A 19,486-nucleotide genomic window follows, 5' to 3' on the forward strand; every position below is an offset into this window, starting at 1 on the left:
GCAGTAGACACATGCATGCCTGTGCTCGGCTGCTTCCTCTAGTTCTCCAGAGTCCAGGTTCCCCTGCCTAGGGAATGGTGCTACCCGCAGTGAGCCGGTCTTCCCACAGACTAACAGAATCAGAATGACCCCTCACTGGCTTGCCCAGAGGCCCATGCTCCAGGTGGTTCTAGCTTCTGCCACGCTGACCTAACTGTCCATTTAGTCAGCTTTCTGCCTCTGTTTAGCTTTTCTGGATGGCTTGTAGACTTGGTAAAATATGGGACAAATAATGGCAGTGTGGTTATTGTTGGTATTTTAATTCATTAAGCAAGCATCATTTTCTATCATGTTTAGAGCTAAATTAATAATTTTTACCTTAAAAAGTTCTTAAGCAGGGTATAGTGGCTCACACCTGTAATCCCAGCACTTGGGATGTAGAGGCAGTCAGACCTCTGTAAGTTCAGGGCCAGCCACGACAGCCAGAACAGTCCCAGCTGTAGAGTGAGACCCTGACTAAAAACAGAACAAAACAAAATTGCTGCCACTACATACACAGAGTTCTGTACACAGAAAAAGCTGGCTTGGGGCGTGTGATGCGTGCTCTGGACCGCTGAGCTGTATTCCTAGGTCCCCAAAAAACTCTCGGAGGAGGCTTTGAGCTGATTCCCAGCACTGTTTAGAGCAGCTCTGTCCGGTTTGACTACTGCAGTAGCCATGAGCGAGCACAGTCCGACTGGTGGGACGCGTGACTTGCAGTCACGTGCAGTGCGTTTCCCTTTAAGTAGCCATGTGCAGCGAATGGTGGTTCTGGGGATGGAGGAAGTAAGGAGACAGAGCGCGTGCTCCTAAGATGTCAGCCCTCACAGGCTGCTCCCTCGTCCTCGCAGGGGCTGATGGAGCTCCGCCTGGTACTGCCATCGCCCGACACTGACGAGAAGAGCGGCCTGAGCCTGCTGCGGAGACTCTGGGTCATTAAGTTCGACAAGGAGGATGAGATACGGAAGCTGGCCGAGAGGTGACCATCCTACTGCAGGGGCTGCAGGGGCTGCAGGGACCTACCTGCTGCAGGCCCTTGCTTGCTCTGTCCTAACTTCGGTTTGCTGCAGGCTTTGGTCGACCATGGGCCTCGATCTGCAGTCAGATCTCTGCTCTTTGCTGATCGATGACGTCATCTACCACGAGGCAGCCGTGAGGCAGGCTGGGGCTGAAGCCCTTTCCCAGGCGGTGGCACGGTACCAGCGGCAGGCGGCAGAGGTTATGGGCAGGCTCATGGAGATCTACCAGGAGAAGCTCTATGTGAGTGGCTCCGGGCAGGGCAAGTGGGTGGGTGGCCTGTGTCCTGCCTGTCTCCTGGGTCTGTCTGCCCCTGGGCACGGCAGCGCACTGCCGGACATTTAGCGTCTTGTCTGTTGCAGCGGCCACCCCCAGTGCTGGACGCTTTGGGACGAGTGATTTCAGAGTCCCCTCCCGACCAGTGGGAAGCCAGGTAAAGCCCTGCTTGGTCTTATTGACAGGCTTCCCGAGCTGCACCAGCGGGGTGGGGTGGGGCTGAAAGGAAGCGGCATGGCGTGAGGTTGGCAGCAGGAGGAAAGTCAGAGAGGCCTGTGCCCAGTGCTGGCTCCACATGCACGCACCATTCTGTGCCCTTGGGCATTTGTTTCTCCAGGTTTGTTTCCTGAGCTGTGTGAGGGGCACACATGTAGAACCTGCCAGGAAGATCACTTGTCACCTAGCGTGGGCTTTCACCAAATAGTAGAACTAGCTTCCTGAATGGCGAACCCAACTGTCATAGGGTTACTGCTGCTGTAATTAGACACCCTGGCTAAAGCAAGTTGGGGAGGAAAGGGTTTATTCAGCTTACACTTCCACATCATTGTTCATCACAGGACAAAGTCAGGATAGGAACTCAAGCAAGGCAGGAACCTGAAGGCAGGAGCTGATGCAGAGGCCATGGAGGGGTGCTGCTTACTGGCTTGCTCCCTATGGCTTGCTCAGTCTGCTTTCTTATAGAACCCAGGACCACCAGCCCAGGGATGGCTCCACCCACCATGAGCTAGGGCCACCCCCATTGATCAATGCCCTACAGTTTTGCTTACAACCCAAACTTATAAACATTTTCTCAATTGAGGGTCCCTCCTCTCCAGTGACACTAGCCATGTTCAACTAGCCAGGACACCTGCATTCCGGAACCACGCCTGCATGACTTGGTGTGCTAATGCGTGTGCTGTGTGGACCCGTCTTCCTATGTCTTTGCTAGTCCAGCCCGTCAGCCGGGAGTAGAATGCAGACTTTCTCCTCTAAGGGGTCTCTTGTCTCTGTGGCTGAGGAGAATAAGCCCACTCTGTCCCCAGCCAACGGCTGTCGCATCTGTCATCTTGAACATCTTTCTCTAGCCTGTCTTGAGATAGAGGGGTGCTCATTGTCTTTCATAGTTAGGGAAATGGAGGCACAGGGGCTGTGTTTCACAGGTCGCTGTTCACAGCACTGGGGCGGTTGCTTCACGGTGGCTTGCATGCTGTCCCTGCCTCAAAGCCGTGTTTGCAATTGTCCTCCTTCCACAGGGGTTGCCCCTGGCTGTGACCCTGGCCAACCCACAGGCTCCCGTTTGCTTCCTAGGTGTGGCCTGGCCTTGGCCCTGAACAAGCTCTCACAGTACTTGGATAGCTCTCAGGTGAAGCCGCTATTCCAGTTTTTTGTCCCCGATGCCCTGAATGACCGGAACCCGGATGTGCGGAAGTGCATGTTAGATGCAGCGCTCGCGACGCTCAATGCCCATGGGAAGGTGAGCAGATGATGGAGGAGCAGTGTGTGACAGGGCACCAGCACCTGCTGGGAACCTTCATTTGTTGCAGAGAGACCCTGCGAGATAGGATGTAGTTCTCAGGGCTCTGCTGTAGGCCTGCTGGGAAGCCGGGTAAGCGGGCAGCGTTGGTAGCCCCAGCAGCCAGCCTGTGGCTTGGAGCAGCCTATCCAGGCTGACTGGTGCTCGGGTCTGCCCTTCGCAGGAGAATGTCAACTCACTGCTGCCAGTGTTTGAGGAGTTCTTGAAAGACGCGCCCAATGATGCCAGCTACGATGCCGTGCGGCAGAGCGTGGTGGTCCTCATGGGGTCTCTGGCCAAACACCTGGACAAGAGTGACCCCAAAGTAAAACCCATTGTTGCCAAACTCATCGCCGCCCTCTCCACACCCTCTCAGCAGGTATCTTTCATTGGGGGGTCCCCGGGTCACTGCGGGTGGGAGGCCATCCTGGGTAGGCTGTAGTGTGCTAGCCGCTGAGTGAGCTGACAGAAAGCAGCCATCTCCCCTCCAGGGAGAACCCAGGCACTTCCTACTCATTAACTAGAGGTTTGTTTTCTGGAATGTGTATGTGTGTGAGCATACATGCCTGCATGAGTATGTATAGATCTGCATGCGTGAAGGTATGTATATGCATGCTTGAGTTTGTTTAAATTAAATCTTGCACTGAAGATACAAAGATTTAAGAAACAAACAAACAGAAAACTCCAGACAGAAGCCGACATGGCAGTACCCTCCTTTAATCCTGCAGAGGAGGTGCATCTGTAGAGCAGATAGGGCTCAGACCAGCCACACCCCAGAGAGACTCCCTTCGTGGTTTCCCTCGCAGCCTCTTGTGTGCTGGCTGCACATCGCAGGTACCTGTAAGGTCTCTGAATCATGCTCTAAAGGGCTTTTCTCTTCCTCTTGTCTGGAAACCATGCATTCGTATCTAACTCCTTGATTGACACACGGGATCTTTCACACCCCGAGTGCCCTCATGAAAGTCACAGTTGGAAACAGTTTCAGAATTGATCAGAATCTGACCCGCCAAAGGGCCCGCTTAGGCAGCTGCCACGTGGCGCTCTGTGGCTGGGCTCTGTGGCTGGGCTCTGTGGCTGGAGTGTAGGATTCAGTGCATCTCTCTCTCTTGACCTGGATCTGGTTTTCTTAGACTCGGCATGATTCCCTGGTGACTCTGATAGGTGTGGGAACTAGAAGGCGTGGTTATTTAATCCAGGCACAGCTCCATAGCATGCTGCTATGCCAGGTGGACCCCAGTTCCCCGCTGCCTGGGCCTCGGGTCTTTTTGTTCAGACCCGGGTTTCTTCAACTTCTAAAGTTTACAACCCTTCTTGTCACAGACATTTGACTCAGTGCTGGGGATTGATGTATATAAAATAGGTATGCAAGACGAGTGTCAGTGGGAATAAACTAACAGTTAAAAATCAATTCTTTGATATATATAAAATGTTTATCATTTATTAGAGCTTAAAACAGATTTGCATACTAATGAGATAGGTTTGCTTATTTACTTTTTTTTTTTTTTTTTTTTTTGGTTTTTCAAGACAGGGTTTCTCTGTGTAGCCCTGGCTGTCCCGGAACTCACTCTGTAGACCAGGCTGGCCTCGAACTCAGAAATCCGCCTGCCTCTGCCTCCCAAGTGCTGGGATTAAAGGCGTGCGCCACCACGCCCGGCCACTTATTTACTTTTAAATAAACAAATTTTGCCTAAATAGTTGCTGCGACTTAGGACGTTGGTTTCTGACTTTCTAATCACTGCTGAGAACGCTACTTTGCATAAATACATGGTACAGAGTGGCAGGCTCACACACACTCATATTATTTATTTATTTATTTTTGGTTTTTTGAGACAGGGTTTCTCTGTAGCCCTGACTATCCTGGAGCACACACATATATTTTTAATTGGCATTTTTCTATTAGTTTATGTGGGAGGAGGCGCGTGCCTCCGTGCGTGGAGGTCAGGGGACACTTGCAGGAGGAGGGTCTCCCCCATGTGGGTTCCCAGATGGAACTCCGGTCATCTGCCTGGTGGCAAAGCTTGTCTCCTTGGCTGAGCCTTCTCCCTCACCCTCCCCTTTTAGATATATATTTAATTGGAAACCAGAAATTCTGTTTTAACCCCAAGCCAAAATTCATAGAATACTTTTTTTTTTTTAATGAAACTCGGTCATTGGTACAATCACTTTTTAATTAATTAATTAAGCTTTTTTGGGGTGTGATGAAGGTCTCACTGTCTTAACAACCCTAGCTGGCATGATGCAGTCCAAGCAGACCTTGAACTCAGAGGCGTTCACTTGTGTTTGCCTCCCAAGTGCTGGGATTAAAGGCATGTGCCACCTGTGACTAACTGTTGTAATGCAGTGACCCACAGCTGGAGTGATCTGACACTCACACAACGAGGAGCCGTGAGAGGAAGCATTGGGAGTCTTGTTTTCTGCCTCGTGGGTCTCTAAGCACAGAAAACCCAATACGCACAGCGAGACACTGCCTTCTGACACAGTGGTCTCAGTGCGAACTGAGGGGCTGAGCAACGATCAATTGCCAGTGGTGTGCAGCACGCTTGGGATAAAGTGCACTTGTGTGTTCAGACCGAGGCTGCAGTGACATCACGGGAGGCGACACTCCTGGGCTTCGTCAGGAACACCTCAGAGTCTTACCTGTTTGATTTGGCTGATGTACGTTCAGAAATGTTTACTGTTTCCTAGTGTCTCACAGCCCCCTACATTGACTTAGGATGTGGCCCTCTGTAGGGCTGTGAACCTCAGTTTGAGGAGCTGTGGTTTCGACCAGAAACAGCACTGTAGGGTTCTTGTTGATGGCGCACTGTGGAGCGGGTGTGTTGTAATGACTGCGGAGCTTGCTCACTGCTCCTCCGGTGCTTTGACACTGGAGCAGTGAGATTGGGCGCGAGATGGCGCTGTCCCTGATGCGATGGCGACTGCTCCCACAGGTCCAGGAGTCCGTGGCCAGCTGCCTGCCACCTCTCGTGCCTGCGGTCAAGGAGGATGCTGGGGGCATGATCCAGCGGCTCATGCAGCAGCTCTTGGAGTCAGACAAGTACGCGGAGCGCAAAGGGGCGGCGTACGGGCTGGCGGGCCTGGTGAAGGGCCTGGGCATCCTCTCCCTGAAGCAGCAGGAGATGATGGCCGCGCTGACTGATGCTATCCAGGACAAGAAGAACTTCCGAAGGCGAGAGGGTGGGTTCCCTGAGCCCGGGGATGATGGCACAGGAAGTGGGTGCCCACGCATGTCTATATGCGCACATGCACGCAACGCCCGTAGCAGAGAAAGGGAGGGTGGGTGGGACCCTTCCTAGCCCCATCCATGGTAGGGCTTGCCTGCACTTTGCCCTTTTCTTTCTTGCACTGTTTGAGCTGAACCCCAGGCTTCAGCTATGCCATGTAGACTGCTCTGCTGCCGAGCTGTGCCCCGGCCTTTCTTATTTCCATGTTTCAAGCTAAGGAGTCCTGAAGTTACCAAGCACAGCCTACAACTTGGTGATCCTCCTGCCTCAGGTTCCAGAGTGCAGGGATAATAGACTTGTCCCCTACCTGCTTTCTGACTTCTAACACAGCAGAGAGGCTGGGCTTTTCTAGGTGGTGGTACTAGAAAGTGTCGGAAACTCCCCTGCCTCTTCCTCTGTCGCACTCTGCCACATCGCTGCCCAAAGACTGAGCCAGGCGGCTGCACTTCAGTCTGTCTATGACTAGGGTCTCCTGGAGGTCCCGGCATTCTCAGCCTTCCTGTCACCCTCTCCCCAGGAGCTCTGTTTGCCTTCGAGATGCTCTGCACCATGCTGGGGAAGCTCTTCGAGCCCTATGTGGTCCATGTGCTGCCCCATCTGTTGCTGTGCTTTGGGGATGGGAACCAGTATGTGCGCGAGGTAAGTCTGGAGGCAGACGTGAGCTGTTCCTGGGCAGGCTTGGGCAGGAAGGGGTCTAGGGTGGGTTCCAGCCCCTACCGCCAGAGGCGCATCAGCTCCTACCTGGGTTACCGCTCTGAATGTCTCTCTGGTTCCCTGATGCATTGAAGATTTTATTTGTGTGTGCATGTGTGCTTTGTGTGTGCCTGTGTGAGCACATAGGCAGTTACCAGGAGCTAGAAGAGGGTGTTAGATGCCCTATCTCCCCTTTCACGTGGTCCTCTTGAGGTAGGGCCTTTCCTGAACTGGGGGCTTAGCTGGGCTGGAAACTGGCAAACCCCAGCTAAGGAATCATCCTTCGTATGGGCACACACATGACGTCCTGGCTTGTTACATGGTCCTACTGTCCAAGCTCCCGTCCTCATGATAGCTAAACGAGTTGCTTCTCTGTGTAGCCCTGGCTTTCCTGTAGACCAGGCTGGCCTTGAACTCAGAGATCTGCCTACCTCTGCCTCTGAAGTCCTGGGATTAAAAGCCATCACTGTCTGGCCCAGACACGTGCTTTTAACTGCTGAGCCATCTCTCTAGTCCTAGTACTGAAGCCTCTTAAGATACGTGTGGCTGTCTGTCTGCACTTGGCACAGGGTCTAACAAAACTACAGTCTTGGTGACCGTAGGGACACGAGGGTCAGTGTCAGGCCCAGTGCTCACCCTGACCAGGAGGCCCCTGACTGTCTTCTCTCCTCCCTTGAGGCTGCAGATGATTGTGCCAAAGCTGTGATGAGCAATTTGAGTGCTCACGGTGTGAAGTTGGTGCTCCCGTCCTTGTTAGCTGCCTTGGAGGAGGAGTCCTGGAGGACCAAAGCAGGTGAGGCCACGCTGCTGCCCTGAAAATGGCCCTCAGGAGGTACACAAGCGGTCACGGCCCTGTGTAGGACACGGCAGGGTCTATAGAGTCAGGTCTCTGGTTCCTGGACCAGGCTTCACGCAGAAGCCACAGCTCTGGAGGAAATCCCGAGCTTGAAAGCTATGGTCTGGAAGCTTCTAGAACAGATAGACGTAGATTCTGGTAGGGAGGGCAGGGCCCGGGTCCTTCCTGCAGAGCTCCCTTCCGTTCTTCAGGCCTCTTTGCCGTATAGATAACAGTGAATCTCCTCATTGGTGGATGTGGAACCCGAGGCCTGAGAAACCCAGTGACTTACCCTTGGAACACCTGCAGGACCAAACTAGGTCTTGCTGTTGCCCTGGCTAGGTCTCTTCTATTGTGATAGGCGCCATGGCCCAAGGAAACTTGGGATCGAAGTCCATTGTCCTGACTGAGGGAAGTCAGGGCGGGAACCTGGAGGCAGGAGCTGATGCAGAGGCCATGGAGGGGGCGGCTCACTGGCTCGCTCCTCAAGGCTTGCTTGACCTGTTTGCTTATACATCCCAGGACCACCAGCCCAGGGGCGACACCACTCACAATGGGTTGGGCCCTCCCCCGTCAGTTACTAATTAAGAAAATGTGCTAAGACTCACCTATGGGCAACTTTTTTTTTTTTTTTTGGTTTTTCGAGACAGGGTTTCTCTTTGTAGCCTTGGCTGTCCTGGAACTCACTCTGTAGACCAGGCTGGCCTCGAACTCAGAAATTCNCCTGCCTCTNCCTCCCAAGTGCTAGGATTAAAGTCGTGCGCCACCACGCCTGGCTTATAAATGATTCTCAACTTGTGCCAAGTTGACAGTAACCCAGCTGGGGCACCCATCCTGGTATTGTCTCTGCGCACCATGCTACCTGCTCCTCCCCTGAATCCCACAGAGCAATGGGTCTCTTTCCAGGGACTGAAGAGTCGGCAGGGAAGCGAGCTGGTGTGCTTTCCCCCATGCCCAGCCTGCTGTCTCGCTGGCCAGTGCCGAGTGACTCGGTGCTGCACACATGTCTCCTGTCTGCAGGGTCCGTAGAGCTGCTCGGCGCGATGGCCTACTGTGCGCCTAAACAGCTGTCGTCCTGCCTACCCAACATTGTGCCCAAGCTCACGGAGGTGCTGACAGACTCCCACGTCAAGGTGCAGAAGGCTGGACAGCAAGCCCTCAGGCAGATCGGCTCTGTCATCAGAAACCCGGAGATTCTCGGTAGGTGTGCTTCTCCTGTGAGGGCGCTGACCCTGCCTCTGCACTTCTCCTGGATGCTCTAGGGACCATCAGCTGACTGTTGCCTCTGACGACAAATACATCCATATTGAAATATTCATATTCAGTGCTGGGAAGCCCCTTCCTTAGTTAGACTAAACAGTTGAAGGCGCTTTGGAAGCGTTCTGGAGCCTGTCATCGTGCTTGGGGACACTGAGTCACTGGCTCTGAGCCCCTGTGCACTTGGCTGAGCTGTGCAGTCTGCAGACCCTCGCAGCTCGGAGCCGTCGGAACCATCTAAAACCTTGGTTTCCATGCAACTTTCTTTTCTGCTGAATTCCATCAGGCAAAGGAATTAACCAGTTTTTTAAATTAAAAATGGTAATTGCGTTTATTGTTTTAGTGTTGTATGGATATACATAGACACAAGTGTACGGTGGAAGTAAACAGAGAGAATTGATCTCTTCCTCTCAGCCTGCGTGTCCTGTGTGTCAGGCTTCTCAGGTCAGGCTTGGTGGCAAGTGGCAAGTGCCTTACCACGGAGCCCACTCGTAGGCCCAGAGGTGTTCTTTTCTGTGATGGCTGGTCTCTGGCATAGTTGGCCTGTGTGTGCAGCCTGGTGTCCTAGGATGCTTGTGACCTTCTGATCCCAACTCCTGGAATTGTAGGCGTGCGACACCAACACCTGGTTTAGGAGGTGCTGAACACTTGAGCCCCAGGACTTGCGTGCTAGACATGGGCTCCAGCTGCCAAGGTACAGCCCAGCCATGGCGTCTTTCTCTCCTGAGGGCTGATGGAGGCTGAGTGTTGACAACAGAACCTAGCAGCCACCTCGCCTGCCCTGTCACTTGTGGCATTGTAAGCTTCTGCTCAGAACGTTGGTGCTGCTGTAGGTGGTTCACCATCAAACCGCAAGACATGTATGTTGTCATCAGGAAATGACACGAGTGTGACCGCATGCATGCCTGTGTTGGGAGTGGAACACAGGGCCTCGCCCATGCGAGGTAGTGGTCTACCCTGAGCTATGTGCCCGGCTGTGGTTTTGTTTTGTCACAGGGTCTCGCTGCAGCCCAGGCTGGCTTCAAACTTGCTAGTCTCCTGCCTCCAGCCCGCAAGTACTAGGATGATAAGTGTGTATCCCATGTATTTGTGTTATTAATGCCCCTGTCTGTGTGCATGTGTGAACAAGAGCACATGTGTGGGGCCACAGGTTGGACCCTCTGGAGCTCAGGTTAGCAGGTGGTTGTGAGCCACCTGGCGTGGGACCTGAACCTGGGGTCTCTGCAGGAACATTAATAAACACTTGCTCCCTTCCTCCATCCCTGCTTTTCTGTTTGTCTGCTTTGTTTTGTTTCTGTTTATTTTGCTTTTGCTATAGGGTCTTGCTGTGTAGCCGTGGCTGATCTTACTGTGTAGATTGGGATGGCCTCCAACACAGATCCGCATGTCTCTGCCTTCCAAATGCAGGCCCATGAGCAAGCACACTCAGCACGCTCCCTGCTTCCCCTTCCTTCCTTCTTTCCAGGGAGAAAAGCTATCCTTGCTAGAGGATAAAGATGGAGGGCCATTGCTACAGTGAGCAGCCTTTGATTCTTTAGGGCCATCCAGCAGTTTTAAGGGTGCAGGATGAACCTTGGGATAAACTACAGGCAAGGCTTTACCAGTTGGTCTCCTGGCAAGAGGTCCGGGCACACCTGTCACTGGTGATGCACACAGAGTTTATCCAGAATACATACTTTGGTTTATTTTTTTTATTTTTTTGAAGTTTTGTGACAGAGTCTCACTGTGTAGCCCAGGCTAGCCTTGAACTTGGGGCTGCCCTCCTGACTTGACCTCCTGAGTGCTGGGGTATCGGGCTAAGACATGGGCCTGACTTTTTCTTTTCTTTCCCTTTCTTCGTCTCTTTTTTAATGTTTTAAAATTTTTTAATTAGTTTACAAAACAGTAGGTTTCTATATAACTTCATATCATATCCTTAGTTTTGGCTAATCTTCCCCCACACCTTGTTCCTCCCCGTTTCTGCACTCTTACAAGCCCATGGGGAACTTTGTCCCCAGTGTTTACCTCCTAGCTTCATGTCACATGTGTTCTGTCTCGCACGCATGCACAGCTTTTTCCTGGCCTCTAAAATTTACTTAAAAATTTGCAGACCTTTTGAGGGAACATTGTTAGGTAGAAACTAGACATGGGTGCACATGAGTTGGTTTGGGTTTCACTTAGTCTGTTTTGAGACTGTGGCTCATCATAGCTTAGGCTGGCCTGGAGCTCCCTGTGTGTCCCAGGTCGACTTTAAATGCTTGGACGTCTTCCTTCCTTAGCCTGCTGTGTGCTGGGATTCTAGGTGTGAGATTGTGGGTGTGAGCCACCACAGCTGGGCACATGTGCAAACACGTGCCATGTGGTATGTTTGTGTGTTTGTGTGTGTGTGTGTGTGTGTGTGTGTGTGTGTGAAATGGTTACGACCAGACTGATTAACATACCTGTCACTTTTCGTAGCTCCTTTTAGTGATAATTACATTTCTTATCTACCCTCTCGGCAGTTTCACATACTTAACAGAATATTAGCTAAGTATGCTGTACTTAAATCCTCAGAAGGTAATTGTCTGGCCAAGATGGAATTTTTACCCTCTGACCAGCATGCTTCCTTCCCCCACAGCGGCCGGCCCGAGCTCTTCTGTCTCTGCCCCACTCTGCAGAGCCCAGCAGTCCTGGGGCTGCTGAGGCACGACGGGATCATTTTATGCCATTTGAGATACGGCTTGCACTGTGTAAAGTTTGCTTGTAAACTGTGCAGTTCAGGGTGTTGAGTGTGCTCGGGGTGTTGTGTAGCCACCATTCCTGTCTGTCACTGTAAGGACCCTCCGGCCACCAGCAGCCGCTCTAGACTTCCCAGACCCCTGACGCTTGGGAAGTGCTGGTCTAGATTCCCTCTCCTGGATGTTTCCCATCAGTTATGCCTGTGCCCTCTCACATCTGGTTCCTTTTACCCAGCATGTTTGCAGGGCTCACCTGTGTCATAGCAAACACAGGTGTCCTGTGTCGTTTATGGCTGAGCCCCCGTTATGTGCATGTGTTTGGGCAGAATCAGCCTTGACTGCGAGCAGTAATGCGGCTGTGAGCCTCAGTGTAAACCCTTTGTGCAGACACGTGCCTCCTCAGTTTCCTAGATGTAGGAGTGGAGTCGGTGACAGTTGCTTAACTTTTAAAACAACCACATTTATTTATTAGGTATTTCATATGCGCACACATATGTGTTGCACGGGGGCAGTGCACGTGGGGACAGAGAATGGCTGGCAGGAGGAAGTTCCCTTCCTTTACCTCTCGGGTTCCGGGGCTTAGATTCAGGCAGTTACGCTTGGCTCTACCTGCTGAGCTTTGAGAACGGCCATGCTGGTTTCTGTCGTGCTGCTGGCTCTACCATGGACCTTGCAGAGACAGTACGAGGGCTCCGCTGTCAGCACTGTTGTCTTTTCAAAGTGGTCTTTAACTGAAATGGAGTGATTTCACTTTCCCTACTGCAGCCCCTGCAGTGTCGCTCGCTTTCAAGGCGATGGTTTGTTTTTCTTTATTATTGTTAGGTCAACCTGTCTGTCTGTCTCTCTTGTGCGTGCATGTGTATACAAATATATAAAGAATACAACCTGTTAACTTTTTTTATTACAGTTGTTCTTGGGGGGTTTGAATGGCATCTCTTTGTGGTGTGTGTGTGTGTGTGTGTGTGTGTGTTTATTTTTTGAGAGAAGTTCTTGCTCTGTAGCCTCGGTTGGCCTAAAACTCACTGTATAACCCAGGCTGGCCTTGAACACAAAGAGCCCTGGCTGCCTCTGCATCCTGTCTGTCTGTCTGTGTGGTTTTGGTTTGCCTTTCCCTAAAGGCAAAGATGCAGTGACTTGAACCTGTTCCTGTTGTCTGCTGTCTCCGTATTCTGTAGAACCGTCTATTCCTACCGTTGCTTGTTTTACAAGTGGGTTATTATTGTTGACTACTGTGTGTGTAGAGAGGGTAAACTGTCTGAGCTCGTGAGGATGTCCTGGAGTCCTCCTGTCAGGCAGGCTGTAGAAGTCAGTCTGTCTGCTTTTGGCCTCTCTAAGTTCTGAGTGCTTTACTTTTATCACTGGCTCTTGGGTCTTCTGTGTCTTAAAACTTTTTTGTTTTCCATAAAATCCCCACGTGGTTACTGATTGCTGACAAAGTCCCTAATACCCAGGGAACTTGGCGCTGGCTGCAGCTCATCCTGTTGGAACTAGCCCGTTCGCAGCACAGAGGATGCTAGCTGCCACCTTTGCTGTTTGTGGCGCAAGGATTGCTCTCCCGGGCAGGCTGGCTTCCCAGCCGAGACACCTCCCATGGCCCTGCCACTTCCTAGACTTGTACAAACCAGTGTCTGTCTTCCTGTGACATGCAGCCATTGCCCCGGTCCTGCTGGATGCCCTGACAGACCCATCACGGAAGACCCAGAAGTGCCTGCAGACCCTGCTGGACACCAAGTTTGTTCACTTCATTGACGCCCCGTCCCTGGCGCTCATCATGCCCATTGTCCAGAGAGCCTTCCAGGACCGCTCCACAGACACACGCAAGATGGCGGCGCAGATTATCGGCAACATGTACTCCCTGACAGACCAGAAGGTAGTTGCCCGCCTGGCCTGCAGCAGACAGGGATGGCTATGGGCATTGTCACCGCTTGGGTTTGCAGGGAATCCTGGGATCTTTAGCGTGGGCTGACAATCTGGGCATCTCCCAGAGTGCAGTGGTTCAAGGACTGAGTCCTTGGCGGAGGTCTGTCTCCACAGCCTGTTCCCCTGTGACCTCACGAGTGTGCGTCCAGCAGCTACAGTTTTCTCTCACAGGAGTGTCTCTGACTGGGAGCGTGTGCCTCTGTCAGGAGTGTGTGTGGGTGATGTCACCATCCACCACAGCTCTGCCGTGAAAGCCAAGAGAAGACAAAGTGTAGTTATTTCTATTTCAGATAATTTTGTTTTCCGACACAGGGTTTCTCTGTGTAGCCCTGGCTGTCCTGGAACTCACTCTGTAGACCAGGCTGGCCTCAAACTCAGAAATCCGCCTGCCTCTGCCTCCCGAGTGCTGGGACTAAAGGCGTGCGCCCCACGCCTGGCTCCTGAGTAAGTGTTCTTGAGCATGAGAAAATCTGAGGAGCAGAGACTCAAGTTCAAGGAAGGCTTGCCTGTCTACTCAGGCTCCATCTCAAAACAATAGAACTATAAACCCAGGGGCTAGGGGTGCAGCTCAGTGATGGAGTACTTGCTAGCATGTTTGAACCTAGGTTCAATGCCCAATACCAAAAGGAAGGAAGGTAGGGAGGGAAAGAGAAAAAAGAAAGAAGCTTAGAAACTTATTGTTTGGAGAGCTAGTCTTGTTTCACAGATCTTTCTCCCTTCCAGATGTGCTCAACTCTGACCAAGGAAGGAACCTTCTCCAGTTTCCTGGAAATAAAGATGGGAGGTGGGGTGGGGGTAGGGAGAAGGGGCAGCTTCACAAAGTTAACATGTTTATTCTCCTGGCCATTTCCTTACCTTGAAAGTACTTGCCACACACCAGGCAGGCGTATGCGTTTATGTGCGAGAGAGAAATGGAGCAGAGTTTCTCAAAGTCAAAGTCCAGCACACTCCTGTGAGACAGAGCACAGAACAGTGGCAGGGGTGAGATGGCACTGACTCTGTGTTCCACAATGCCACGCCCCTTCCCCCCAACACACACACACAAACACACACACACACACACACACACACACGAAAGAGAATGCTCTAGCAACTACACACAAACCACATACCTCTAGCACACCACCACAGCAGGCTCAAACTGTCTGCATCAAACACAAATGCCCAGGACACACTTTTTCATTATATTCAAAAACACAGTAGATCCACATTTGGCAAAGATAAAAGCTGTATGTATCTCCATTAAACATGAACACTTTTTCCCTAAATGACAATACGACAACTATTTTACATAGCACTGACACTATATTTGGGATTAGTAATCTATACACATTATATGTAAATATTAAACCACAGTTTATAGAAACTTGAACAAGTTTCAATAAACTGGCTGAGGCCTGCTCTGGCTACATAAAGAGCTCCGCATCAGCCCGGATGGTACAGTATGAGGTGGGAAGCAGAAAGAACCTTCCATTACCTTCCACTGCAGTCCTATCCTTACAGGGAAAGCAATAGGACTGAAGTACAAGCCCAGAGTACCGAGAGAGGACCTCAAGTGTCAACACATCCTTTAAAGACAAAAAATTCTGCCAGGCATGGTAGCACAAACCTTTAACCCCAGCACTGGTGAGGCAGAGGAGGGTGGGTGTCCATGAGTTTGAGGCCAGTCTAGTCTGCACATTGCATGCCACACCAGTTGGGGTTACACAGTGAGATCTTGGCTCAAAAATAAATTAAAAATTTTATTTATTTATGGTTTATTAAGACAGAATTCCTCTGTGTGTAGCTCTGGCTGTCCTGGAACTGGCTTTGTAGACCAGGCTGGCCTTGAACTCACAGAAATCCACCTGCCTCTGCCTCCCGAGTGCTGGGATTAAGGGCATGCACCAAGTCGGGCAGTGGTGGCACACGCCTTTAATCCCAGCACTTGGGAGGCAGAGGCAGGTGGATTTCTGAGTTCAAGGCTAGCCTGGTCTACAGAGTGAGTGAGTGAGTTCCAGGACAGCCAGGGCTATACAAAGAAACCCTGTCTCGAAAAACNAACTCACTCTGTAGACCAGGCTGGCCTCAAACTCAGAAATCTGCCTGCCTCTGCCTCCTGAGTGCTGGGATTAAAGGCATGCGCCACCACGCCCGGCTTCAGCCTGGCCTTTAATTCAGAGTCTTCCTGCCTCTGCCTCCCGAGTGCTGGGACTGAAGCTAAAACCAGGCCCTGCCACTGCCTGGCCACCTTGTTCTGTTGTTGTTGAGGCTGATGTGCATTTCATGGAAGACTGTGTCTCAGGAAGAATATCAGAAAGGTAATGACAGAATGCCCCAGGTCTCCTCCAAATCAGGGCAGCTAACGATAGATGTTCTCACGGCTCGGGCCAGGCGTGGTGGCATATGCATGCATGCTTTTCCAGTTAGCACTCAGGACACAGAGGCATGGGGTTGCCACAAGTTCAAGACTAGCCTGGTCTATACAAGTTCTAGGCCAGCCAGGGCTCTATAGCAGAACCCTGTCTCAAGAGAGACGGGGAGAGAGAGAGAACAATTACACCATGAACATTATTTCTTCAGTTATAGTAAGTCCCCCCCAAAGCGATCCTTTAGTAGTATATAATGTCTTTAGTAGTATAGAAGTTTGTGTGCCATGATTTACTGTTTGTTATATAGTATCCCAGGGTGGGGCTACTTTTGTTTTTTTCTATTTTTAGAGCTATTGCAAGCTGCACACAGAGGCATGTTGAGTTCAAGGCCAGATCAGTCTACAGAGTGATTTCTAGGCCATAGTTTCAGAGCTACATAGCGAGACCCTGTCTTTAAAAAAAAGCTATTGCTCGCCCGCCTGCCCTCCCTCCCTCTGTACATGGTGTTCTGACTCCATGCATGTCTATGTGAGGGGGTCAGATCCCCTGGAACTGGAATTACAGACGGTTATGACCTGCCGTGACGGTGCTGGGACCTGAGCCCAGGTTCTTTGCAAGAGCAACCAGTGCTCTTAACCGCGGAGCTGTCTCTCGAGGCACCTTTCCCCCGCCCCGCCCTTGTCTTAGAGTCTCACGAAGTTCCTGGTTCTACCTTGAACTCGCAGTGATCGGCCTGCCTCTGCCTGCAGACTGCTGGGATCTCAGCGTGTGCCGCCGTGCCTTGCAGTCTGAGTTTTATTTTTTAAATGAATTGTAATGCAGTGTGTGGGCGCGCACCTGTGTGTATGTGGAGTCCAAGAACAGTGAAGGGGTAGCTTCTCTTCTACCCAGTGTGTCCTGGGGATCAAATTCAGGTCATCAGGCTTGGCGGTGGTGTCCTTACCCGCTGAGCCACCTCGCTGGTCCCGTGAGGCATTTCTGTTTTAAAGATTATTCCCTAAATCTGAATCCTACATCATTTTAAGGTAAAGAATAGAGGGCTCGGCTGGACTGGGCCTGTGACAGCTGCTAAGCACGCTTGTGCGTTTCCCTGAGCAGTTGTGCCAAGCCTTCAAGGGAACACTCAGAAGAGGTGTCCTGCCCGCTTACCTGGATGTTCTGTGAGCCGTGAGGCCCTGTGAGAATGGTGGTGTCAGGGTCCCCAGCAGAGCAGGACCTGGAGAAGACAGGGATCAGGTCTCTGCCTGAGTCAACGCCTTGTGTTGTTTCAGGACTTGGCTCCTTACCTGCCCAGTGTGACACCTGGCCTGAAAGCTTCACTCCTGGACCCTGTCCCCGAGGTGAGTGTGGGTGTAGCCCAGTGTCTGGAAAATACCTTCCTGGAAAGTGCCCCCAAGTCATGTGTCTGTTTCTCAGGCGGAGGGAAGAAGGCCAGGGGCCCTTCCTGCTTCTCTGTGCTCCTCGCTGAGCTGCGTCTCCCCCCCCCGGCCCCCCCCCCCCCCCCGTCCGTCCTTGTGCATATGACAGGTGCGCACCGTGTCCGCAAAGGCTCTTGGGGCCATGGTGAAGGGCATGGGGGAGTCGTGCTTTGAGGATCTGCTGCCGTGGCTGATGGAGACTCTGACGTACGAGCAGAGCTCTGTGGATCGCTCAGGCGCTGCCCAAGGTGAGACCAAAGCCAGCCCAGGGGCCGGACAGGGGAACCCTGAGGAGCTTTTGGGTCCCGTGGCTGATTCCGTCCTTGCCCTTCAGGGTTGGCTGAGGTAATGGCCGGCTTAGGAGTGGAGAAGTTGGAGAAACTGATGCCAGAGATCGTGGCCACAGCCAGCAAAGTGGACATCGCCCCCCACGTCCGCGATGGCTACATCATGATGTTCAACTACCTGCCCATCACCTTTGGGGACAAGTTTACTCCTTATGTGGGGCCCATCATCCCTTGTATCCTCAAGGTAGGTACCAGTGAGAGTGCTGAGGAGGGAGGGAGAGGGAAGATGCTGCTGTCCTCCCGAGCTAGCTTGGGGCAGCTGCCAGGCCCCGCAGAGGCAGCCTGGGCTGACCGCCCTCTCTCTCTGCGCATCTAGGCTCTGGCTGATGAGAACGAGTTCGTTCGTGACACCGCCCTGCGTGCCGGCCAGCGGGTCATCTCGATGTATGCTGAGACAGCTATTGCCCTGCTGCTGCCCCAGCTGGAGCAAGGCCTCTTTGATGACCTCTGGAGAATACGGTGAGAGGCGGGACCCAGAGGACCTGTGCCCTCTCAGACTCAAACTCCTGGGAACCCACGATGAGGAATTCGTGTTGCTGAGGGCCCCCAGCTCTCTCCACACTGTTGCCTCTCGGCTGCTTTATCACCCTTGTTTCCTGTAGCAGACATGGTTCCCTCCCGTGTGTGTGTGTGTGTGTGTGTGTGTGTGTGTGCATATGTGTGTGTGTGTGCGTGTGTGTGTGCGTGTATGTGTGTGTGCGCGCGTGTGTGTGTGTGTGTGTGTGTGTGTGTGTGTGTGTATAGGCATTGAATTCCAGCTGTTCTGCATGTTGGCCAAGTGTACCCAGTCCTTTCCTATGACTGAGCTGACACTCTCACTAGTAGAAAATGCACGAGGCACCAAACATACATGTGCAGGCCTTTAATCCCAGCACTCAGGAAGAAGTGGGTGGATCTCTGTGAGTTTGAGGCCAGTCTGGTCTACAGAGCAGGTTCTAGGACAGCCAGGGCTACACAGAGAAACCCTGTCTTACAAAAAAAAAAAAAAAAAAGGAGGAGGAGGAGGAAGATGCATGAGGCTCTGTGGCATATGAAGCTTGTCTCAGGATAGCCAGCATGGGTGTTTGGGGTCCGCTTCGCTGCAGTCTCCCTTGCTTCTGTGGAGCACTGGACCATACTCTGTCACTGTCCCTGAGACTGTATGCCTCTGCTCTTGGCCTCAGGTTCAGCTCTGTTCAACTCCTTGGGGACCTCCTGTTCCACATCTCTGGGGTCACTGGGAAGATGACCACAGAAACAGCATCTGAAGATGATAACTTCGGAACTGCTCAGTCTAACAAGGTGAGGGCCTGGCGATGGCTTCCCGCCGTGGCTGAGGAGCCAAGCCCTGAGCTCTGCAGGCCTCATCTGTGTTCTCTGTCTCCCTCCGTGGGTTCCAGGCAATCATCACCGCCCTGGGGGTTGACCGGCGGAACCGGGTCCTGGCGGGGCTCTACATGGGCCGCTCAGACACCCAGCTGGTGGTGAGGCAGGCGTCGCTGCACGTGTGGAAGATTGTGGTCTCCAACACTCCCCGCACCCTGCGAGAGATCCTGCCCACGCTCTTTGGCCTCCTGCTGGGATTCCTGGCCAGCACGTGTGCAGATAAGAGAACAGTGAGTTTGCTGGGCCTGGCGGGATCCCAGCCCTAAGGTCGTCCGTCCTCTCAGAGCTTGGGGAGCTGGGTCTGCCGAGCTGGAGGGAACACGGGCATCCCCTGTGTAACGGGAACATTCAACAGTTATTCAGTCATTCGGCAAAGTCTCACTGTGTGCCACCTCTCCTGGACACAGTGGCAAAGGAATGGAACCTCCCTCCTTATTGTTAATGAGATGCATATGGATATGATAGTCACAGGCACACGTCAGATGTGCTTGCGGCAAGTGCAGCTCACACTTACACCTACAGTAAGGCCCATGGCCCAGCGAGAGTGCAAGTGCTTCTGAGAAGTGTGTTTGAGGAT

At 52.3% G+C, this 19,486-nt stretch overlaps 1 protein-coding gene across 1 annotated transcript in view; it reads left to right on the top strand.

Moving 5' to 3' along the window:
- The window catches only part of Gcn1 (GCN1 activator of EIF2AK4), a 60,766-nt gene that overhangs the window by 28,881 nt on the left and 12,399 nt on the right, over positions 1–19,486 (top strand). The window contains exons 29-44 of the mRNA XM_021187137.2: positions 870–997; positions 1,089–1,278; positions 1,398–1,468; positions 2,599–2,764; positions 2,988–3,182; positions 5,734–5,980; positions 6,545–6,666; positions 7,399–7,513; positions 8,576–8,755; positions 13,158–13,378; positions 17,051–17,119; positions 17,307–17,445; positions 17,532–17,728; positions 17,861–18,003; positions 18,708–18,825; positions 18,924–19,139. Coding sequence (XP_021042796.1) covers positions 870–997; positions 1,089–1,278; positions 1,398–1,468; positions 2,599–2,764; positions 2,988–3,182; positions 5,734–5,980; positions 6,545–6,666; positions 7,399–7,513; positions 8,576–8,755; positions 13,158–13,378; positions 17,051–17,119; positions 17,307–17,445; positions 17,532–17,728; positions 17,861–18,003; positions 18,708–18,825; positions 18,924–19,139 — 2,517 coding nt within the window. The remainder of the gene's footprint in view (positions 1–869; positions 998–1,088; positions 1,279–1,397; positions 1,469–2,598; positions 2,765–2,987; positions 3,183–5,733; positions 5,981–6,544; positions 6,667–7,398; positions 7,514–8,575; positions 8,756–13,157; positions 13,379–17,050; positions 17,120–17,306; positions 17,446–17,531; positions 17,729–17,860; positions 18,004–18,707; positions 18,826–18,923; positions 19,140–19,486) is intronic.

Source organism: Mus pahari, chromosome 23, assembly GCF_900095145.1.
Source record: "Mus pahari chromosome 23, PAHARI_EIJ_v1.1, whole genome shotgun sequence".
NCBI lineage: Eukaryota > Metazoa > Chordata > Mammalia > Rodentia > Muridae > Mus > Mus pahari.